Source organism: Alternaria arborescens (assembly GCF_004154835.1).
Source record: "Alternaria arborescens strain FERA 675 chromosome Unknown contig_1, whole genome shotgun sequence".
In the NCBI taxonomy this organism is placed as follows: domain Eukaryota; kingdom Fungi; phylum Ascomycota; class Dothideomycetes; order Pleosporales; family Pleosporaceae; genus Alternaria; species Alternaria arborescens.
In genome coordinates this window covers 1,864,426-1,881,397 of record NW_021167856.1, presented here as the reverse complement: position 1 = coordinate 1,881,397, position 16,972 = coordinate 1,864,426, and the positions used below count along the sequence as shown (strand labels likewise).

The window sequence follows — 16,972 nt, the reverse complement described above, 5'->3', positions numbered from 1 at the left end:
ATTCACATAACAAAATGAACTTCCTCTCTATCATCACCGAGGCCAAGGGCGAGAAAGCCCCCATCAAGAAGGCTACTCTCAAGTTCAAGACAGCGCCTGCGCCAAAGCGCAAGACCGCGAAGGCTACATCAACTGCATCACTGGCGTCCAAAGGCGCAAAAACCTCTCCTACCAAACACTCTTCTGCTGTCGCCAACGCGCTCACCCTTTGTTCGCCGAAGTTTGCGCGAAAGCGAGAGACTGCGAGGCGTACATCAACTGCGTCACCAGCGTTTAGAGTCGAGAAGCGCACTGTTGCCAAACACTCCACCCCTATCCCCAAAGCGCTCAGCCGTCGCCTGCCGACTCCTGTGCAGAGTAGCACTGGTCCAGAGGAAGCTGCACCGCGCCATCCCCTGCCCAAACCAGCTACTGTCATTCGTGATGCCAACTACTCTGCAAAGTCCGTTGATGACACTATCGCTGAGTTATTAGCTCCACATCCCCTGGCTGTCAAACAAGCTGCTGAGCGTGACGCCCATGAGAAGGCTGTTCAACAACCGGCTCGCCAAGAGCGTCGTCAAGCACCTCGTCGTCGCCAGCCTGCTGTGTCGAAGGCCGATGAACAAAAGACTTCTCGCCGTCGACAACAGGTTTTCGAGCCTCCCAAGCCTTTTGCGCCCAAGGAAGAGAGGCGACCAAAGCGACAGAGCAAGGCCTCGTACGAGAACATGAGCCAACGTGACCTCCTGAACGAGGTGCAGTTCCGTACACTCGAGCTGGATTTCGACGAAAAGAAGTACCTCGTCGAAGTACTGGTCATCAATGACAAGGCGTACTTTGAATTGATGGAGATGCTTGGCGATCCCCTTGAAGCTGTGGAGTTCGCCCTGGGCGAAGTCAAGCAGCACAACAAGGAGATGAGACAGGAACGAGCAGCAGCAGCAGCGAAAGCGGCAGCGGAGAGGACCAAACGCGAACGAAAAGAAGCGCTTAAAGTACAACAGCAAGCTAAGCACAAGGTTCAGGAGAAGAAGCGACAAGACGAACGTGAGAAGACTGGCAAACTGGCTCCCAAGAAGAAGGAAGTCGAGGAGAAGGTCAAGGAGGAGAAACACGCTGTTGAGGCCCCAAAGCAAGAGCGGAAGCGGAAGCGAAAGATCAGCCAGGGTGCTGACGACTCTGGTTACTTCAGCAAGTCCTCATCCCCTCCTGAAACCGGCAAGAAAGACGATGAGGCTTCACTCAAAGGCAACAAGCGTGTACGCTCCACCGACAACGACGACGACGAAGACAAGACGCCTACCAAGAAGGCTAAGTCCTCGAAACCTCCCCAACCTCCCCAACCTCCCGTGGCGTCTCGCACGATCAAGCCCAAGCGCAAACCAGCAGCCCTTCCACGAGCGATGCAGGCTGGCGCTAACAGGACATCATCAGGGAAAGACAAAGATGTTGAGATGAGCGATCAGGTCGACTCAGATGTCGTTGTACCTGCAAAGCGAGTGGAGAAGACGACCAAGAAAACGGCGCGGGTTGATGCACGTAACACAGACCTTCCGCAGGTAAGCAAGCGGCGCACACGTAGCACTCGCGTTGTGGGGAATGAGGAGGACAAGGACATGGAGGACACCGACGAGGATGCCGAAGATGACGACGCCTTCGTTGTGGATGACGGCTATAAGTCTACGCGTAAGTCTAGGCCCAAAGCTAAAGAGGTACAAAAGTTCTTTTCTGGGATGCGATAGATGTGTTGTTTTGGCGCTGTCTCCTCCAGGAAATTGTCTTGAGACGCTGATGGGTTGGTTGTACGGGTTAGGCGTGGGTGGTGTCTTTTTTGGGATTGTTCTTGACTTCTTTGGATATCTCTTTCTTTTTTGCGATGATACCCTACTGCGACATTTCGCAGTAGATACTGTAGTCTAGAGCGCCATTGCGCATAGCTATGGTATCAAACATGTTGATAGATGATGACTACCCAAGTGTGTTCGAGTGCCAGAAATGTATCGTCCTGAGCGCTCCCGAGACTACCAATGCCGTAGCCTCGTTACCTCCAAGGCCTGATCGTTGGCGCTCTACAGCAAGGTTGACCGACTCGTACTTTCCGTGATAAAGGCGACACTGAAGACGCTAGCGTCGCGACAGATCGATCTCATCAAATCAGCGTCGAAAACTTGGACATAGACAGAGGCAAATTGGTCGGACTATCAGCTGCCGATGAGTTGGTGAAATGCTCCGTACTTTGCCCGTCGTTCAACCCCAACAGCCCGCCTTTCGGAAACCGAAAAGTTCAGAAGGATCTAGTGAGTGATATCCTTCAATGGTAGCAACAATGCCGTGCTGTATGCAGAACGTCTTACGTGTGCAATCGGCTATAAATTTGGAAGCTCACTGATGGATTGCTAAATATCCTTATCGAAATCCTCCCGGAACGTGTGCGCCGCTGAGGCACGGCTACGTATCTTGGCGTCAGCTCAGGACCAATTCCCGCCCCCTGTACTTTGCGTGTCCATTCGCACTACACGTAGTAAAAGCATATGTCGGGAATTCCTTGAGTACATCACAAACCCCTCCAGTTCGGCAATTAATCGTCTTCTTTGCTTCCTACAATGGCTGCAAGCAGATTGGCTAAGATGATTTCGCACCACGTCCAGGCATAGCACGATCATGTGCTGATCAACGATGACCGTAGTTTGTTACTGGACGCTATCGCTAGTATGCAAGAAAGCATCGCTGTACAGCCACACTCTAGAAAGACATTATTACCAAGGCTGGACGCCTACGCAACTCGGTGTGGCTAAGTTTATACATGATTGGTCACATGTTTATGCAAGATGTATCGGTTAAGCAAGCCGTCGATGCCCCCAAAGCTGTGCAAATGTGCATATCGCTCAGTTCTCTGAACAAGGCTTAGGGGTCGACTATTATCAGAACTGATCACTTGGCGCGCGTTCTTGTAGCTCTTGAGCAAAGTCTATATATCTGCACCAAATCGCTCTTCTGGAACAACAAGGTAAACTCGCCACATCTTACCAACGCCCTCCCATAATGACTACTGATTTCGACTGTTGCGATCAATCGACACTTCTGTCACTCGCGCAGAACGAGAGCGCAATCGGATTCCCTGACCTCATACATCCCGAATCACAACCTTCACCATCGGAGAGTGACTCGCAATCGTCCATCATCTGTAGCTTATCCACGGTATCCGCGTATAATGCTCATACCCCGATTCCGCGAAAGCTTGAGGAGGACGGTCGTGCTTCATCAGGAGAAATATCATCAGAACACTTGGTTGAATCAACCCACGGAAGGACAGCCGCATTACAGCCGTCGCAATCGAGTAGCAACCTTTTTCATTCTCCGGCGCGTATATGGAAATGGGAGTTATTCACTTGGCTACTTGGCACTTCCGGTCTTTTGGCCAATATAACGCTTCTTATCCGTTTCAATGGCGTCCAACAGCAATACTGGAAGTCAGACGTTCAGATAACCGCATTTGTGGCTGCACTGGCTCAGTTATCGCAATATGCACTTCTTGTGCCAATCGCTTCGTGTATTGGACAGTCGAAATGGAGATGGCTGCAGCAAGAACGGCGAGCTATGGATATAGAAAAGTTCGACCTCGCTAGTCGGGGCCCTGACGGTGCTTTGAGACTTCTTTGGCATCTGAGGCTGCGACCACATCTTGTGTCTCTCGGAGCACTCAGCACCATACTGATGCTGGCGTTTCCTACATTTGTTCAGCAGTCGGTAGCTGTCGTCAATACAGGGCGAGTTGAATCTCATAGAGACAGCCCGACCTATGTCAAACGTGCTGGCCGGATATCTGCCACGAGCCTCCAGTCATTCAGCTTTTATGACGACATCTCAAACAGTATCGCAATGTTCCAAGCCTTGGTGACTGAATACATCAATCCTGCTAATGTCACGGGTCATTGTGCAACGGATTTCTGCACTTGGGAACCATACACCACTTTATCGATATGCGTAACTACGGAGGATATCAGCGACAGTTTGGAATCTGGAAACACTGTTAAAGACAATGAGAGATTGCCGCCAATACCCTTTGATCATGATCATCCTTCCACGGTCGAACCCGGTACCACACTCTATACGTATACCCAGTCAGCAGGAGACCTATACGACCATTGGCCGCTACCAGTTGATGACACATCCACGTCCTTACCAGAATTTCCAAATCTGTATCTGGTGTTCTACGACCCTTGCAAGCAAGACGTTCAGGGTGGGCAAAGGTCGTTCGATGCTCAGGAGATAACGCGCTGGACAGCCCTCAGAGCAGCCTTTCGTCCATGTGTACAAATATACAATACGACGTACGAGTCTGCGTGGCGAACGACCACTAAGGCTTCACCAGAGAGCCTGCAATGGCACATCACGAAGTCGCTAAGCTTCTGCACACGGGTGCCTTCCTTTGATGACGAAATGTGCATCAGCTCGGACTTACTACATGCGATTGGCGAGTCACTACGTGCAACCTACGGCTTTTCTGGTAAGAGAGAAATAATTGATGAGAAAGGCAGGCCATTTGCAATCCAAGAAGACCTTGGAAACAATCCACCAGCATGGTCCAGCACCCTACTTCAGGATATCCGCTCCAATCTCAGCAATACTGATGAATGCAACAAGGAAGCATTCGATGGGTTCAATCACCGAGTGCGGAATATTGCAGCAAGCGTGAGCATTGAGATTCGAAATAGCGAGAACAGTTTAGACTCCACTGTCGAGGGAACCGCATGGGTCACGCGTAAGCACAAGTCCCATCATCTAGTTGCCTGGGTATTGAGAACATCAGCTAACTCCTGTCCGCCTCCAGAACCTGTTATCGAAGTTACCTTTGTATGGTTGACGATGCCCATCGTGCTGTATCTTGTCACCACTGCATTCTTCTTCACCACGATGGGTAGGACTGCATGTGCGCCTCCCTGGAACTCCTCTCCATTAGCATTACTTAGATGTGCCGATCCAAAAAAACAGAATGGCGACCATTAAGCAGTTCGAAACCTTCGCCGAATCAACGAACATTCGCTTGGAAGACAATGGGGAGACTTGGCATCTTGTGAGCGCCGCGTCTTTCGACAGTATATCTGCTGACAAACATCTTACACCCAATACGAATAAACACAAGAAATGGTGGATTATATAATCCGCGTACTCTACCCGTCAGCTTTACAGAGTCTGCCCTGTTGTGTAGGCAATCCTCTCGTCCCTTGGATGACCCAGTCCTCGCTACCTACAGCCGTAGCGGCGTAGAACAAACCCCAAGGATCTCTTTCCTTCTTGATACTCAGCAACCTATCGTAATTGTCGCCATACATACTATCCTGAAAGTTCGGCTCCGCAACATCCGCCTCGTTCATATACGCGCCACCACGTGGCGTTACATCTCTTAAGTCCTGTACATACGAGTTGAGACGAGCATGCGACGACTTTGCAATTTCATCTGATAGACCAGCACCATATTGTCTGATGTCCCAGCCTGTCATGTGCATGACTGCGTTGCGCAAGTGCGATGATACAGCGGAGCTAGAGCCAGGATATCCGGCTGTCTCCTGCGTCGGTGCGTAGTCGACAGAATGGAAGCTATATCCGCCTTCTTCCACATATAAGCGAATCGCCATCATGGTAGCGTTGAACAATTGGGACGTTGGGTCTTCGAAGTTGGAGCGGGGGACAAGGCGAGACACGAGACGGCTGTTTTGTATGCCACCACTTGGCGGCGCGGAGCCGAAATCAGCATACGTGTTCCAGAATTTTGGCTCGGGGTTAGCTAGATGGATGTCGATGTCGTTGAGATCCTGGATTAGCGGCGCCATAAGCTCTTTCATCTCTTTCACTGTGACGCCCGGTTTTGTAATCTGACTAGAGAGTGTGAAGGCGCCGCCTGTTGTGGTTATGTAGTTCGACATGATACCTTTAGCGTCGTTGATACGCAAGTTATGCGAGAAGTATATCCCCATACCCTTCCAAAAGGTATCTTTGGACACGCGAACGGTGGTTTTGTCGTTGCCAGAAACGGGGCCAGTCTGGAAGGTGAAGTCGCTTCGTGCAATTGTTGTGGGTGGATACGCCTTGACAATTGCAGATGTTACGATGCCGAAGTTTCCTTGGAGTGTACTTTAGTCACTGTAACTAGTCGCGACAGTGTTCAAAAACTTACCAGGTCCACCACCCCGAATAGCGAAGAACAGGTCAGAGTTCTCCGTCGGATCCGCATGCACAAACCTGCCATCTGCTGTGACAACCTCCAAAGCAAGAACCTGGTCAGCCATCAAACCATACTTTGAGGTGATGTACGAGAATCCTCCACCTTGCATGTAACCACCATACGCCCCAACCGTCGAAGATCCGGGAGCTAGCAGTGTAATACCAGCTTCTCCCATGTAGCTGAATACCTCGTGTTGTTCCAGTGCTGCACCAACCCGGGCTGCTTGGCCACTGTACTGACCGACTTTGTAGGTGGGCAAGTACTCGAATGCCTTCATGCGGTGCACCCAGACTTGAAGTGCGCCGCCACCGGTATTCCGGCCGAGGAAGTCGTGGCCAGTATTTCTGAATCGTTCAGCTTGAGTTTGAGATTATAGTGGACAAGGCTCACTTGATCGTCAACCGAATGTTGTTATTGCGCGCAAAGTTTATAGCCATTTGTACATCCTTGGTCGTGGTAACGTTGACTACGTATGCAGGGAAGTTCAACAACTTGCACTCGGACTGAGGAGGCGCAGCGCTGGATGCAGGAACAGGACATGGATTATCGAGCGTCCATGACAGGAATGGTATCAGTGGGTCTTCTTTGCTAAGTCAACAAGTTAGTGATCAGTGCAGAGTAGTGTCAACCTGGACATACAAGAAAAGAGCATCAGACTGTCGTCGTTTGACATTTGCGCACTTTGTCGCATCTTTGTATTCGCCTTGGTAGCACGCTGCAGCTGGAGGGATACCCTTCAGTAATGTGCCGCCCAGACTGACATTGAGGGCACTCCACTGTGTTGATGACGGCCAACCGTCGTAGCCTGGGTAGTTCTTGCAGGAGGGTATACTGGCTCCTGTTGCTTCGCCGAAAGCAAGATCGGGGTTACCCGCCACGTCCAATTCTTCCAACTGTATGCTTTCGTATAGGAAATTGTATGCGAAGGCGGCTTGTGCCAGAAGAAGGATCGAGAAGAGCGAGAAGCCAGAAACCATCATGGGAAGCGCAGCTGCGAAACCAGTACGATAAAGACGATATAGCTCACAGAAAAGTGCTTACTTTCTCGGAAGCTGTTACAACAGCATCTTATACGGGTATCCTGTGGCCATATTGGCAAACCCTCCACCATTGTACTACTTGTAGATGCCCCACAAACATTCAAGCTGATCACGGCCAGAACTATGAAGCAATACAGGCAACATATGCCAAGGTCCTTTGCCCGTCCTCTGCATATGATGCGACCTGTTCGTCTTCTCTTTCTGGTTATCAGATGCAGTAACTCAATATCGGGCACGCGGTCATCATGCAGCCACAAGGACTCATCCGGGTGTCTCCCGCTGTACGTTTCGTGTTCTCGACGTAGGGTGAAGATCAAGAACATCGGCGTGCATCCGTGGCGTTCGTGATCTTACATTGGTACCGGCATCGTGGTAAACTGTCGAGGCTAATGGCTGCGAGACCGCATCCCAAGCCTGTTCATTGGCTGAAACAAGCGAGATAGATTGCGTGCCGAATGTAGACGCACGATAAGAAACTTGAGCGCATGAGAGCTGACTTGGAGGTCTCCCCACACAGGGCGTCAGGATGGCCGTATGATCAAAACGCCTTTTCGGTCGCAGGACGAGAGTTTATGCGGGACACGAGGGGTTCGTAACTCCAATATATCGATTAGTGTGGTGCGTGCCTATTCTCTAATGGCGATTATGTCGAGCATGGCCAAGAGATGAGAGCAGTGCACGCAGATGTTGGAGGCTTCATGGAATTACCCCTGACCTAATTAGGCTAGCGCATCGACTAAGCCCCCACTTGCTTCGATCTCGGAATGATCGTTCGCTGTCCTAAACGCCGGAAAGCCTTCTCGCACATCTATTCTAATAAGAGGAATGGAAAAGTCGATGTACTCGTAATCGGAAAACGTTCATTGTCGTTTGAACTTTATCAAAGCTCATCGCGGAGGAAGAGCATCCTCCGCTGAAGCATGCACATTGGTCGATTAGGAGCCTCAAAACTCGCTAACATCATCAAAGTCTTGCTTACTCTTTCCCTGCCTTGTTCTCGAGCTCGGTGGCATCCTCCATGTACTTTACCGAGTGCTTCCGCTGTTCCTCCTTCATTCCCGCTTCGACATCTTGGAGGCGCTGCTCGGCTGACACATCTCCGAAGAGAATGTCGATCTCTTCGAGAGTCTTTCCCTTCGTTTCCTTGATGAAGAATGTTGCGAAAATGCCCATGGAAAGGCAAAAGATACCGAACATAAGGAAGGTTTTCCAGCCGATGTCTAGTGTACGATATTAGTGTATGTCTCACACGGAGGTTGTACGGGCACACTCACGATTGATAGCCTCTGGGGTAATCTTCGTAATCACGAAGTTGAAGAGCCACTGAGTCGCAGATCCCATTCCGACACCGTAGGATCGAAGCCGCGTTGGGAAGATTTCTGACAAGTATACCCATGGAACGGGGCCCCAAGAAGCCGAGTATCCGATAACATAAAGGTAAATCATGGCCACCATGGCAATGGAGGGTGATGACACGGAGTCAGCGTCTGGGTTTGGTGGGTAGGTGGCGAGGACAGCTCCAATAATGAACATCATGGCCGCCATCCATGCCGCACCACCCATGAGTGAGTATTTGCGCCCAATGAAATCGATTCCGAAGATCAAGAAGATACCCGTTGTGATCACCTTAACGGTTCCGTAGATACCAGTTGCGAAGAGCGAGGCATTGGACTTGGAGACACCGATAGTCTGGAAGATTTGGGGCGCGTAATAACCTAGCAAATTGTTAGAACAAGGTATTCGATATTCGATGGCGTTCTGTTCTTACCGATCGAGTTTGTTCCGCTAAACTGCTGCCAGAACATGAGCACAAAAGCAGTGATAAAACGGTATCGGTTACCAGGAAGAAGGCATTCTTTCCTGTCAAGATGGAGATACGAAGTCAGTGTATGTTTCGCATGCATTCTTTACAGTCACAACTTACCATGTAATGCCTTCCGTCATGTTGAGCTCCTCCTCCACAGCCGCACGAATCTCTGCTAGTTCCTGCAGAAGTTCGGGGCTGTCGTGTTGTTCGCAGCGAATGAATGCGAGTGACTCCGCAGCTTCTTCTTGCCGACCCTTCGACATCAACCATCGAGGAGATTCCTTGAGGAAGAAAAGCCCAATCAACATGAAACCACCTGGAATCAGTTGGATCGATACCGGGACTCTCCACTGCTTCGTTGAGACAGGCATATGGAGTGCGACTCCATAATCAAGCCAGTATGCGAAGGTACTGCCAATGACCAGGAATTCTTGGAAAAGGCCCGCGATACGTCCTCGAAGAGCTGGAGGTGCATTTTCTGCGACAAACACGGGAGTGATGGATGACATTCCTCCAATACCGAGACCAGCGATAACGCGTCCTGCGTAGATCATGCCGATCTCATGGTGGGCGGCAGTCTGGATCGCGGCACCGATAAGGAAAACGAGGGAGAAGCCCATGAGGGATAGCCGTCGACCGAACCGTTCGTTGAACCAGGCAGCCGCGATGGCTCCAAAGAAGCAACCGGCGGTGAGGAGCGAAACGACATTCGATGACACCGACGCGTTCTTTGAGTCGGAGAATCCAGATGAGTCTGTAGGCAGTCCGAAATCTTCCTTGAAAGCCTTGAGCGCGAGAACGCTACCCATCACTCCAGTGTCATAACCTACGTTGTTGTCAGCTCTTGTCCAAGGAAACGGGTAATTCGTGCTTACCGAACAGCAGCGAGCCCATGTAGGCAACGCTAGTCAGCAGATAGACCCTGCGGTTTTTGAAGAATTTGGACACCATCTTGGCTATGTCGTCGCAGCTCGGCAGGTTGACTGGCGTGCCTTTGGTGAGGGCGAAGCAGGCTTTTGAATAGAGACATCAAATGCCTAGGGTGGCACCATCGGCAACACAGTCCCCCGGCATTGCGTCGTTATCATCTGGTGGAGGAACCTGCCCGACCCCAGACTCCACCTTTGGGAATAGGCCGCCTCCACAGACCCGATTATATTTTCTTCCACCAGTCATCCATAGTTTTCGGATAACATTAGGCTTTGTCCACGAGCTAGAGGCCAACATACCGACGGGCGACGACTGTCGTGAGTTTCGCGATAATTTTCGTGGTGTTTCCTTTGCGCGCACAACAACGCCATGCGGCTCAAACTGCAAAGACAAGCCTCCCAAGCCATGTTTACGAGGCCGCCCCAATGCTTGGTGCTGCATGTGTTGAGTCTAGTGCGTTTGTCTGAATGGTGGCATTTCTCAAGCGTCGGCGGAAAAATGAGCTCCACATGAATCTCGAACGCTAAGCTTGCCAGCGATGGTAGTGCCCGCATGCAAAGACCCTTCCCCAACCACCAACGCACTGACATATACTACCTCTATGCAAGGCGCCCAAAACCTTGGAAGCATCATGAAATAAAACGATCTGAGTCGTGCGGAAGTACGCCCAGGAGCCGTTGCATCCGGCCCGCTGCACATTGGCAATCCGCCACAAACGCGATGCTAACGTCATGACAAGCTTAAACAGCTCCGTGCGTTATGCAATGGTAATAAGACGAGGCACACATAAGTCCGCGCCTTCCAAGGTTGGAAAAGATGGCATCTTGACCGCCTCCAACAACATACCATGGCGGACCCGTTACTGCTTGCGTCGGAGTCAGCCTCATGCGCAATAGCCATCATATGTAGATGTACTGAGGTCATTTGGGACTCTATTGTTGTACCAACCTGCATAAAAAGCGACACTCGTCTCACTTGTGTCTACCATCAGTCATGATACCGTTGAAAGTGGCCAAAAAAAACGACACCAGTCTCTTGATATCGTGTGCGTGCTATGTGGTGTAAATATCCGTCGAGATTTCGTTGAGTTGAGGTTGCAGGCGTTGAGTGAGCATTGCATATATGGTTGGCAGGCATTGGATGGGTGTGAGCACCGTTGAGCGAGCATTGGCGCCATTGAGCGATCGCGTGGGCGGCATTGGGCGAATATCGCCATTATCAACGCTCAAAGACAAACCTTCCTGATTAGGAAATCACACCCCACGGGTGTTTACCATCAACCACCCATTCTCCCTTCTGGTGTTGCCGGGGACGCTGAGGACAAGTTTGCAGACATCCTTGACGGATGTTAACTATTTCGACCTTTTGGTGCTTACAATACAACTGCCTTGAAGTGCTGCTACCGCTGACCTTTAGGTATGCATCGATCTGCGAAACTATTATACAGCTCGCAGCACAAACATCATTGGTAGGCGCCTTGGTTGCTAACTACAACTTTGCTGGCTGTTGCATCACCCTCAAATCGTCCCGACTGATCTCCGCTGTACTCTTCTTCCCAAGATTCGCCAATGAGTTGTCTGTATCAGCGAGCATACAGTTGAGTACGTGCTTAACACCTTCCTCGCCTCCCATCGCAAGGCCATATGCATACGGACGTCCAACCAAGACAGCTTTTGCCCCCAAGGCAAGGGCCTTGAGAACATCTGACCCAGTTCGGATACCAGAGTCGAATAGCACAGTCAAGTCCGAGCTTTTGATCTTGTCATCAGCACCAATATCCGCCAACGCGTCTAGCGATGCAATCGCTCCGTCAAGTTGTCGTCCTCCATGGTTAGAGACAATGATGCCATCCATTCCGTGCTCAACAGCTCGATGCGCATCCTCCACGGTCTGAATGCCCTTCAGCACAATAGGCCCATCCCAATACTTCCTAAGAATCTTCAAATCGTTCCAATCGCGGTAGTTCCCAGATGCTACCAGGTCAGTGAACAACATGGCCTTCTTGATGATGCTGGCATGGCTCAGGACTTTCGCCGCACCTCCGATGCTCCCCGGTCTTTTCAAAATCTGCCAGATTTCCGACACCTTCTCGCTGATGCTACGAGTATCTGCAGCTTGCATCTCCTCGTACATGCGATTGAAGACAGGGTCTGAGAAGCCGATTTGACAGCCCTGACCCCAAATGAAGGGGATGTATGATTCATCGAGATCATTAGGTCGCCAGCCTATCATGAACGTGTCGAGAGTCACAACTAGCACTTGGAAGCCGCTTGCCTTTGCGCGACTAAGCAAGCTCGCCGTAAGCTCCTCAGCTTGCGGCTTAGGCCAATAGAGTTGGTACCACCGGTCGCCATCTCCGTTGGCCTGGGCGACTTGCTCGATGCTTCGAGTAGCGGCCGTTGAAAGGATCATAGGTACGTTCACAGCAGCACAAGCTCTTGCAGTTGCTTCCTCGGCATCATGATGAAGAATCTCTTGTACACCAATTGGTGCCACAAGCAATGGACTTTTGTACTTTCGCCCAAAAATCTCAACAGACATGTCGCGCCGTGTAGCCTTCACCAGCATCCATGGACGTAGTCGGTATCGCTCGAAAGCTGACACGTTCGCTGTATATGTTGATTCGCTGCTTGCAGAGCCGTTGACATAAAGAAAATTTGGTTCAGGGACTGCAGCTCGAGCAGCTGCTTCCCATTGTGCGGGTTTCGTTGAATATTTGGGCTTTCGAAGACTGGCGTATATTTCGCGTTGATAGCTGACGTAGGAGTCTGGATCTGGCTCGTAGTAGGTTGTTTCCTCGGTCTTTGCCAGTGGTTTTGTGTCGGACATGATGATGAAACTCAGAGGTATTCTTCGCAAGAAGTACAGTCGTGTCTCGTATAGATACTCGCGGAACCCGATGATCTCTCGAGCGTTTCTATCGTGTTTGTTGATGTTCCTGGAACGCGAAACAAGCGTGATGCGGAGGACGCCCGGAGATGTGGGGAACGATCGACATGCCGAGGTTCAGCATCCCTAGTCAATCTACCCACACAATCGTTCCTCCCCCGACTCGAGAAGTATACAACTAAACAAATCAATCATCAGATGAAGTGTAGGATCCAGACCGGGTGATGATACAACAAGAATGTCTGTGACTTCGTATGGAGAAATGTACCGCGGACATCGCATCGGCAAAATCGGTCTGTTCGGCAATCTCGCTGTTACTTGCGGATGGCCTTATTACCACCAACCTAGATCTCGCACAATTCGGTCGACAAACGATCCCAAAACGAAATATGCGGTCGACGTCGAAAGGGATGAGTTGGTTGCCTGAAGAGAGGGAAGATATAAAGATCGAAGGTAAAATATTAGACATGTATCAACACAACCATCTCATCATCTCTCAATAAACAACTTCAAAGTGTACATCCATAACCCTGCAGTCATGGAAGCAGCAGCACAGAACATCCGCGAACTGTACGCAAAGAGCAATGCTCGCGAACGACAACAAATCCAAGAACAGGTTAGAGACCTGCAAAAGGATCTTTATAGCGACTGGGAGATGATGTTCAGCCTAGCGATGGCAGTGAGTCTTCCACATGCGCTGTATACCTTCTACTAATGCCTCCAGCCTCTTCAATGGGCCCTCGTCGATGTCGGGATCGATCTTAACATCTTTACCACGCTCTCCTCATCCGCGACGCCGATGACGCACGGCGACTTCCAGGAAAAGACAGGCGCAGCACCGAACCTACTTGCCCACTTGCTCCGCTCTATGGCATCATTTGGGCTTATCAATGAAGTTGAGAAAGACGTTTTCGCAGCAAGCCGAACGACACGCGTCTTCGCAGATCCGCATGTCAACGGCGCCGCACCGCATCTATCGAAGCTCCACCTGCCGGTTGTAAACGCGCTTCCTGGCTACCTAAAAGGGCACGACTACCAAGACATCACCAACCCCAAGGATCTGCCATTTCATATGGCAATGAATACGGAACTGACGCCATTCGAATGGATGAAGCAGGATGGTGAGCAGATGAAAGCACTCGGACACATCATGGTGCTCGACTCTGTCGATAGTTGGGTCTCTTCATACCCTGCTCAGCAAGTTGTTGGCGACTTCAAGCCTGCAGACAAATCTGCGCTTCTGGTTGATGTCGGTGGCGGTTTCGGTCAACACTCTGTGGCATTCAAAAAGAAGTTTCCTGAGCTCCCCGGCCGTATCGTCGTACAAGATGCCCCTTCGACTCTTGCACATGCGCCCAAAGTGGATGGTATCGAGTTCCAAACCCATGACTTCTTCACGCAGCAACCAATTCGTGGTGCCAAGTTCTACTACTTGCGCCATATCATGCATGATTGGGCGGATAAAGACTGCGTGCGCATCCTCTCGAGCATCATTCCGGCAATGGGCCCAGAGTCGCGTATCCTGATCGATGAGGTGGTGTTACCAGAAACGAAAGTACCTTGGCAGGTTGCTATGATGGATCTTGCGATGATGGCAGCGCTCGGCGGCATTGAACGGAGTAGAGAAGATTGGGTGAAGTTGTTGGAAAGCGCAGGACTGAAGATGGTGGACGTGCACTGCTATGACGATGTGAGGTTCCATTCCGTCATTGCGGCTGTACCGAAGTGAGGTGCAGGTCTGTAGGTCGCTAGTAGATAGTCCATAGTCAGTCGATATATGAATTGAAAAAGGCGATGCTGAGTATTCCATCGGACTGATGCAATAACCAGTGGATGAGTCAGTCATCATCCCCCAAGTCCGCGGACTTTCGTCGCGCCTTACAACTTCAATCACCCGCAGCCACAACCGTCTCCACGTCTCCACCTACGCCCTCACGCCTTGTGCCGGCAAGCTTCATATAGCCCTTATCGTCTTTACCATGGCGATCTCGGAGTAACAGTACGCGCAGCCAGGGGTGCATCGGAGTGTTCAGAAAGCTCCGAACGTACTAGAAGGCGGGGCAGGTCCCGACAACGCCGGTTCACTCGCCGATAGGGCGCGCTTCAAAGGCCTTGACGCTTGATACGCCTTATGCATCTTTTCGCTGTCATAGATGCACATTTTGCGCCAAGCTATGCTACGAATGTGGTATGACTGTCCGGATGCTGCTCTTTAAGGAGCAGCAGATTTCGTGGGCCACGACCACACAATTTCCTGACGGATAAGAAATCTTTTGGTCCACGCTACGAGCGCTTGACGCAATTCTGCTGTATTCTTCTATCCGGTTTGATAAAGAGGAAGACGAAGGCCTTGTTCGAAGATGGATCCAATCGCCAATCCGACGGTACAGGTGCAGGACGGAATGACTACGAGCGACGGGAGACCATATGCCGAACCAGATGAGATTTGGGATGGGCTGAGGAGGACAGTGTCGAAGATGACAGGACGATCGAAAACGGGGAGCGAAGCAAAGCAGTCTATTCACCAAGAGATGGAAATCCGATCGCACGGGCGTACACGGTCGCATCGGACGCAACCCATCGACGAGCTGGACGAAGAGCCCGGAATACCTATCGTAGACGCAGAGGATGACTTTCCTGAGGGTGGACTGCGTGCATGGCTCGTTGTCGCATCAGCGTGTTTGATGCTGTTCCCTTCCTTTGGCTTCATGGTTTCCATCGGCACACTTCAGGACTACTGGGGCCAGCATCAGCTCTCGTACATGTCGGCGCGTGATATTGGATGGATCCCTTCGGTCTTCGTTTACTTGTCCCTTGCGCTGGGCATCTGGGTGGGACCACTCTTCGACCGTTATGGGCCACGATGGATCGCTTTGACTGGAAGTGTCATGTTCCTACTGATGATTTTCCTACTTGCCGAGTGCGACCAATTTTGGCAGATGATCCTTTGCTGTGGTATACTGGGAGGATTCTCCGGCGCCATGCTGACCACTACGAGTCTTGCCGTAGTTGCGCATTGGTTCAAAGCGAGACGAGGTCTCACCCAAGGCATCGCAATGATGGGCAGCTCCGCTGGTGGTTTGGCAATTCCCTTGATCCTACGCACTACACTTCCAAAGTATGGCTACGCATGGTCGCTCCGGATACTGGGTTTTGTATTCCTCTTTTGCTTCATCGTTGCCAACATCCTGATGAAAGCTCGCATTCCACCATCTGCTGCTGCAAAGAAGAAGGCAATAATCTCACTCTCCATCTACGGTGATCTAAGGTTGAGCCTGTTCACGTTGAGTGTTTTCGGTTTTGAGGTCGTTCTCTTTGGTGGACTGGGCATTATGCCTACATATGCATCGATAAGCACGGACTTTCCGCCAGATACTGGATTCTACCTCATCGCCGTACTCAATGGAGTATCTTGCCTCGGACGACTGTTTCCAGGCTATGTCGCAGACAAGATTGGTCGATTCAATACCCTGTTCGTCATGATTCTTTTCACTTTGCTCTGGATGTTGGTCCTGTGGTTGCCGTTTGGTACAACATCGCTTCCAGCACTGTACGCTTTCGCAGCGCTCTTTGGATTTGGTACGGGTTCATGGATGGCGCTTACGCCTGCATGTGTGGGACAGCTATGCAGAGCAGAAGAGTTTGGCCGATACTATGGAAGCATGTACTTCATCGCTTCTCTTGCGACGCTGGTCTGCATCCCAATCAGTGGAGAGCTCGTTGAGACTGTCGGGCCTCAACCTATGGTAGCTTTCTTCTGTGCAATCCTCGGGTTGTCATTGATTAGCTTCTTGTTCAGTCGCTGGGCGTGTTTGGGAAGACGTTGGACGTTGAAAGTCAAAGTATAAGCGATCCGATAGATACCTCCGTAATGCTAGAGAACAAGCATCACAAAGTACTCACGCGTCTCCACAATTCTGTTGTTGAGCGGATGGAACTAGCGTGATACGGACCAGCAGCCGGTAGCGTGTTCATCTAAAGAAAACTTCGCGGCGCTAAAATCGGCCCATTCCGGAATTTCACGATTTACAGGAAACTAGCCCGTCTAACAAATCATATAGCGATGCTCTATGTCTATCGATAAAATGTCTGAAACCGAGC

At 50.8% G+C, this 16,972-nt stretch overlaps 6 protein-coding genes across 6 annotated transcripts; 3 read left to right on the top strand and 3 right to left on the bottom strand.

Moving 5' to 3' along the window:
* Positions 1-14: 14 nt before the first annotated feature.
* On the top strand, positions 15-1,724 carry AA0111_g730 (hypothetical protein; the record flags this gene model as incomplete). The annotated part of the gene is made up of 1 exon (XM_028653619.1): positions 15-1,724. One exon carries the CDS (start codon positions 15-17, stop codon positions 1,722-1,724), a length of 1,710 nt encoding a protein of 569 aa, XP_028512017.1.
* Positions 1,725-5,153: 3,429 nt separating this feature from the next.
* Positions 5,154-7,182, bottom strand: AA0111_g729 (hypothetical protein; the record flags this gene model as incomplete). Its single annotated transcript, XM_028653607.1, has 4 exons — positions 5,154-6,103; positions 6,158-6,549; positions 6,596-6,793; positions 6,845-7,182. 4 exons carry the CDS (start codon positions 7,180-7,182, stop codon positions 5,154-5,156), a joined length of 1,878 nt encoding a protein of 625 aa, XP_028512391.1.
* Positions 7,183-8,220: 1,038 nt separating this feature from the next.
* Positions 8,221-10,003, bottom strand: AA0111_g728 (putative quinate permease; the record flags this gene model as incomplete). The annotated part of the gene is made up of 5 exons (XM_028653596.1): positions 8,221-8,465; positions 8,520-8,960; positions 9,014-9,105; positions 9,170-9,878; positions 9,928-10,003. The coding sequence occupies 5 exons, from the start codon at positions 10,001-10,003 to the stop codon at positions 8,221-8,223; spliced, it is 1,563 nt and encodes a 520-aa protein (XP_028512390.1).
* Positions 10,004-11,470: 1,467 nt separating this feature from the next.
* AA0111_g727 (hypothetical protein) lies at positions 11,471-12,811 on the bottom strand (the record flags this gene model as incomplete). The annotated part of the gene is made up of 1 exon (XM_028653585.1): positions 11,471-12,811. One exon carries the CDS (start codon positions 12,809-12,811, stop codon positions 11,471-11,473), a length of 1,341 nt encoding a protein of 446 aa, XP_028512399.1.
* A 598-nt stretch (positions 12,812-13,409) lies between these two features.
* AA0111_g726 (Demethylsterigmatocystin 6-O-methyltransferase) lies at positions 13,410-14,600 on the top strand (the record flags this gene model as incomplete). The annotated part of the gene is made up of 2 exons (XM_028653574.1): positions 13,410-13,550; positions 13,596-14,600. 2 exons carry the CDS (start codon positions 13,410-13,412, stop codon positions 14,598-14,600), a joined length of 1,146 nt encoding a protein of 381 aa, XP_028512398.1.
* Positions 14,601-15,231: 631 nt separating this feature from the next.
* Positions 15,232-16,719, top strand: AA0111_g725 (hypothetical protein; the record flags this gene model as incomplete). The annotated part of the gene is made up of 1 exon (XM_028653563.1): positions 15,232-16,719. One exon carries the CDS (start codon positions 15,232-15,234, stop codon positions 16,717-16,719), a length of 1,488 nt encoding a protein of 495 aa, XP_028512397.1.
* Between the last annotated feature and the right edge of the window lie 253 nt (positions 16,720-16,972).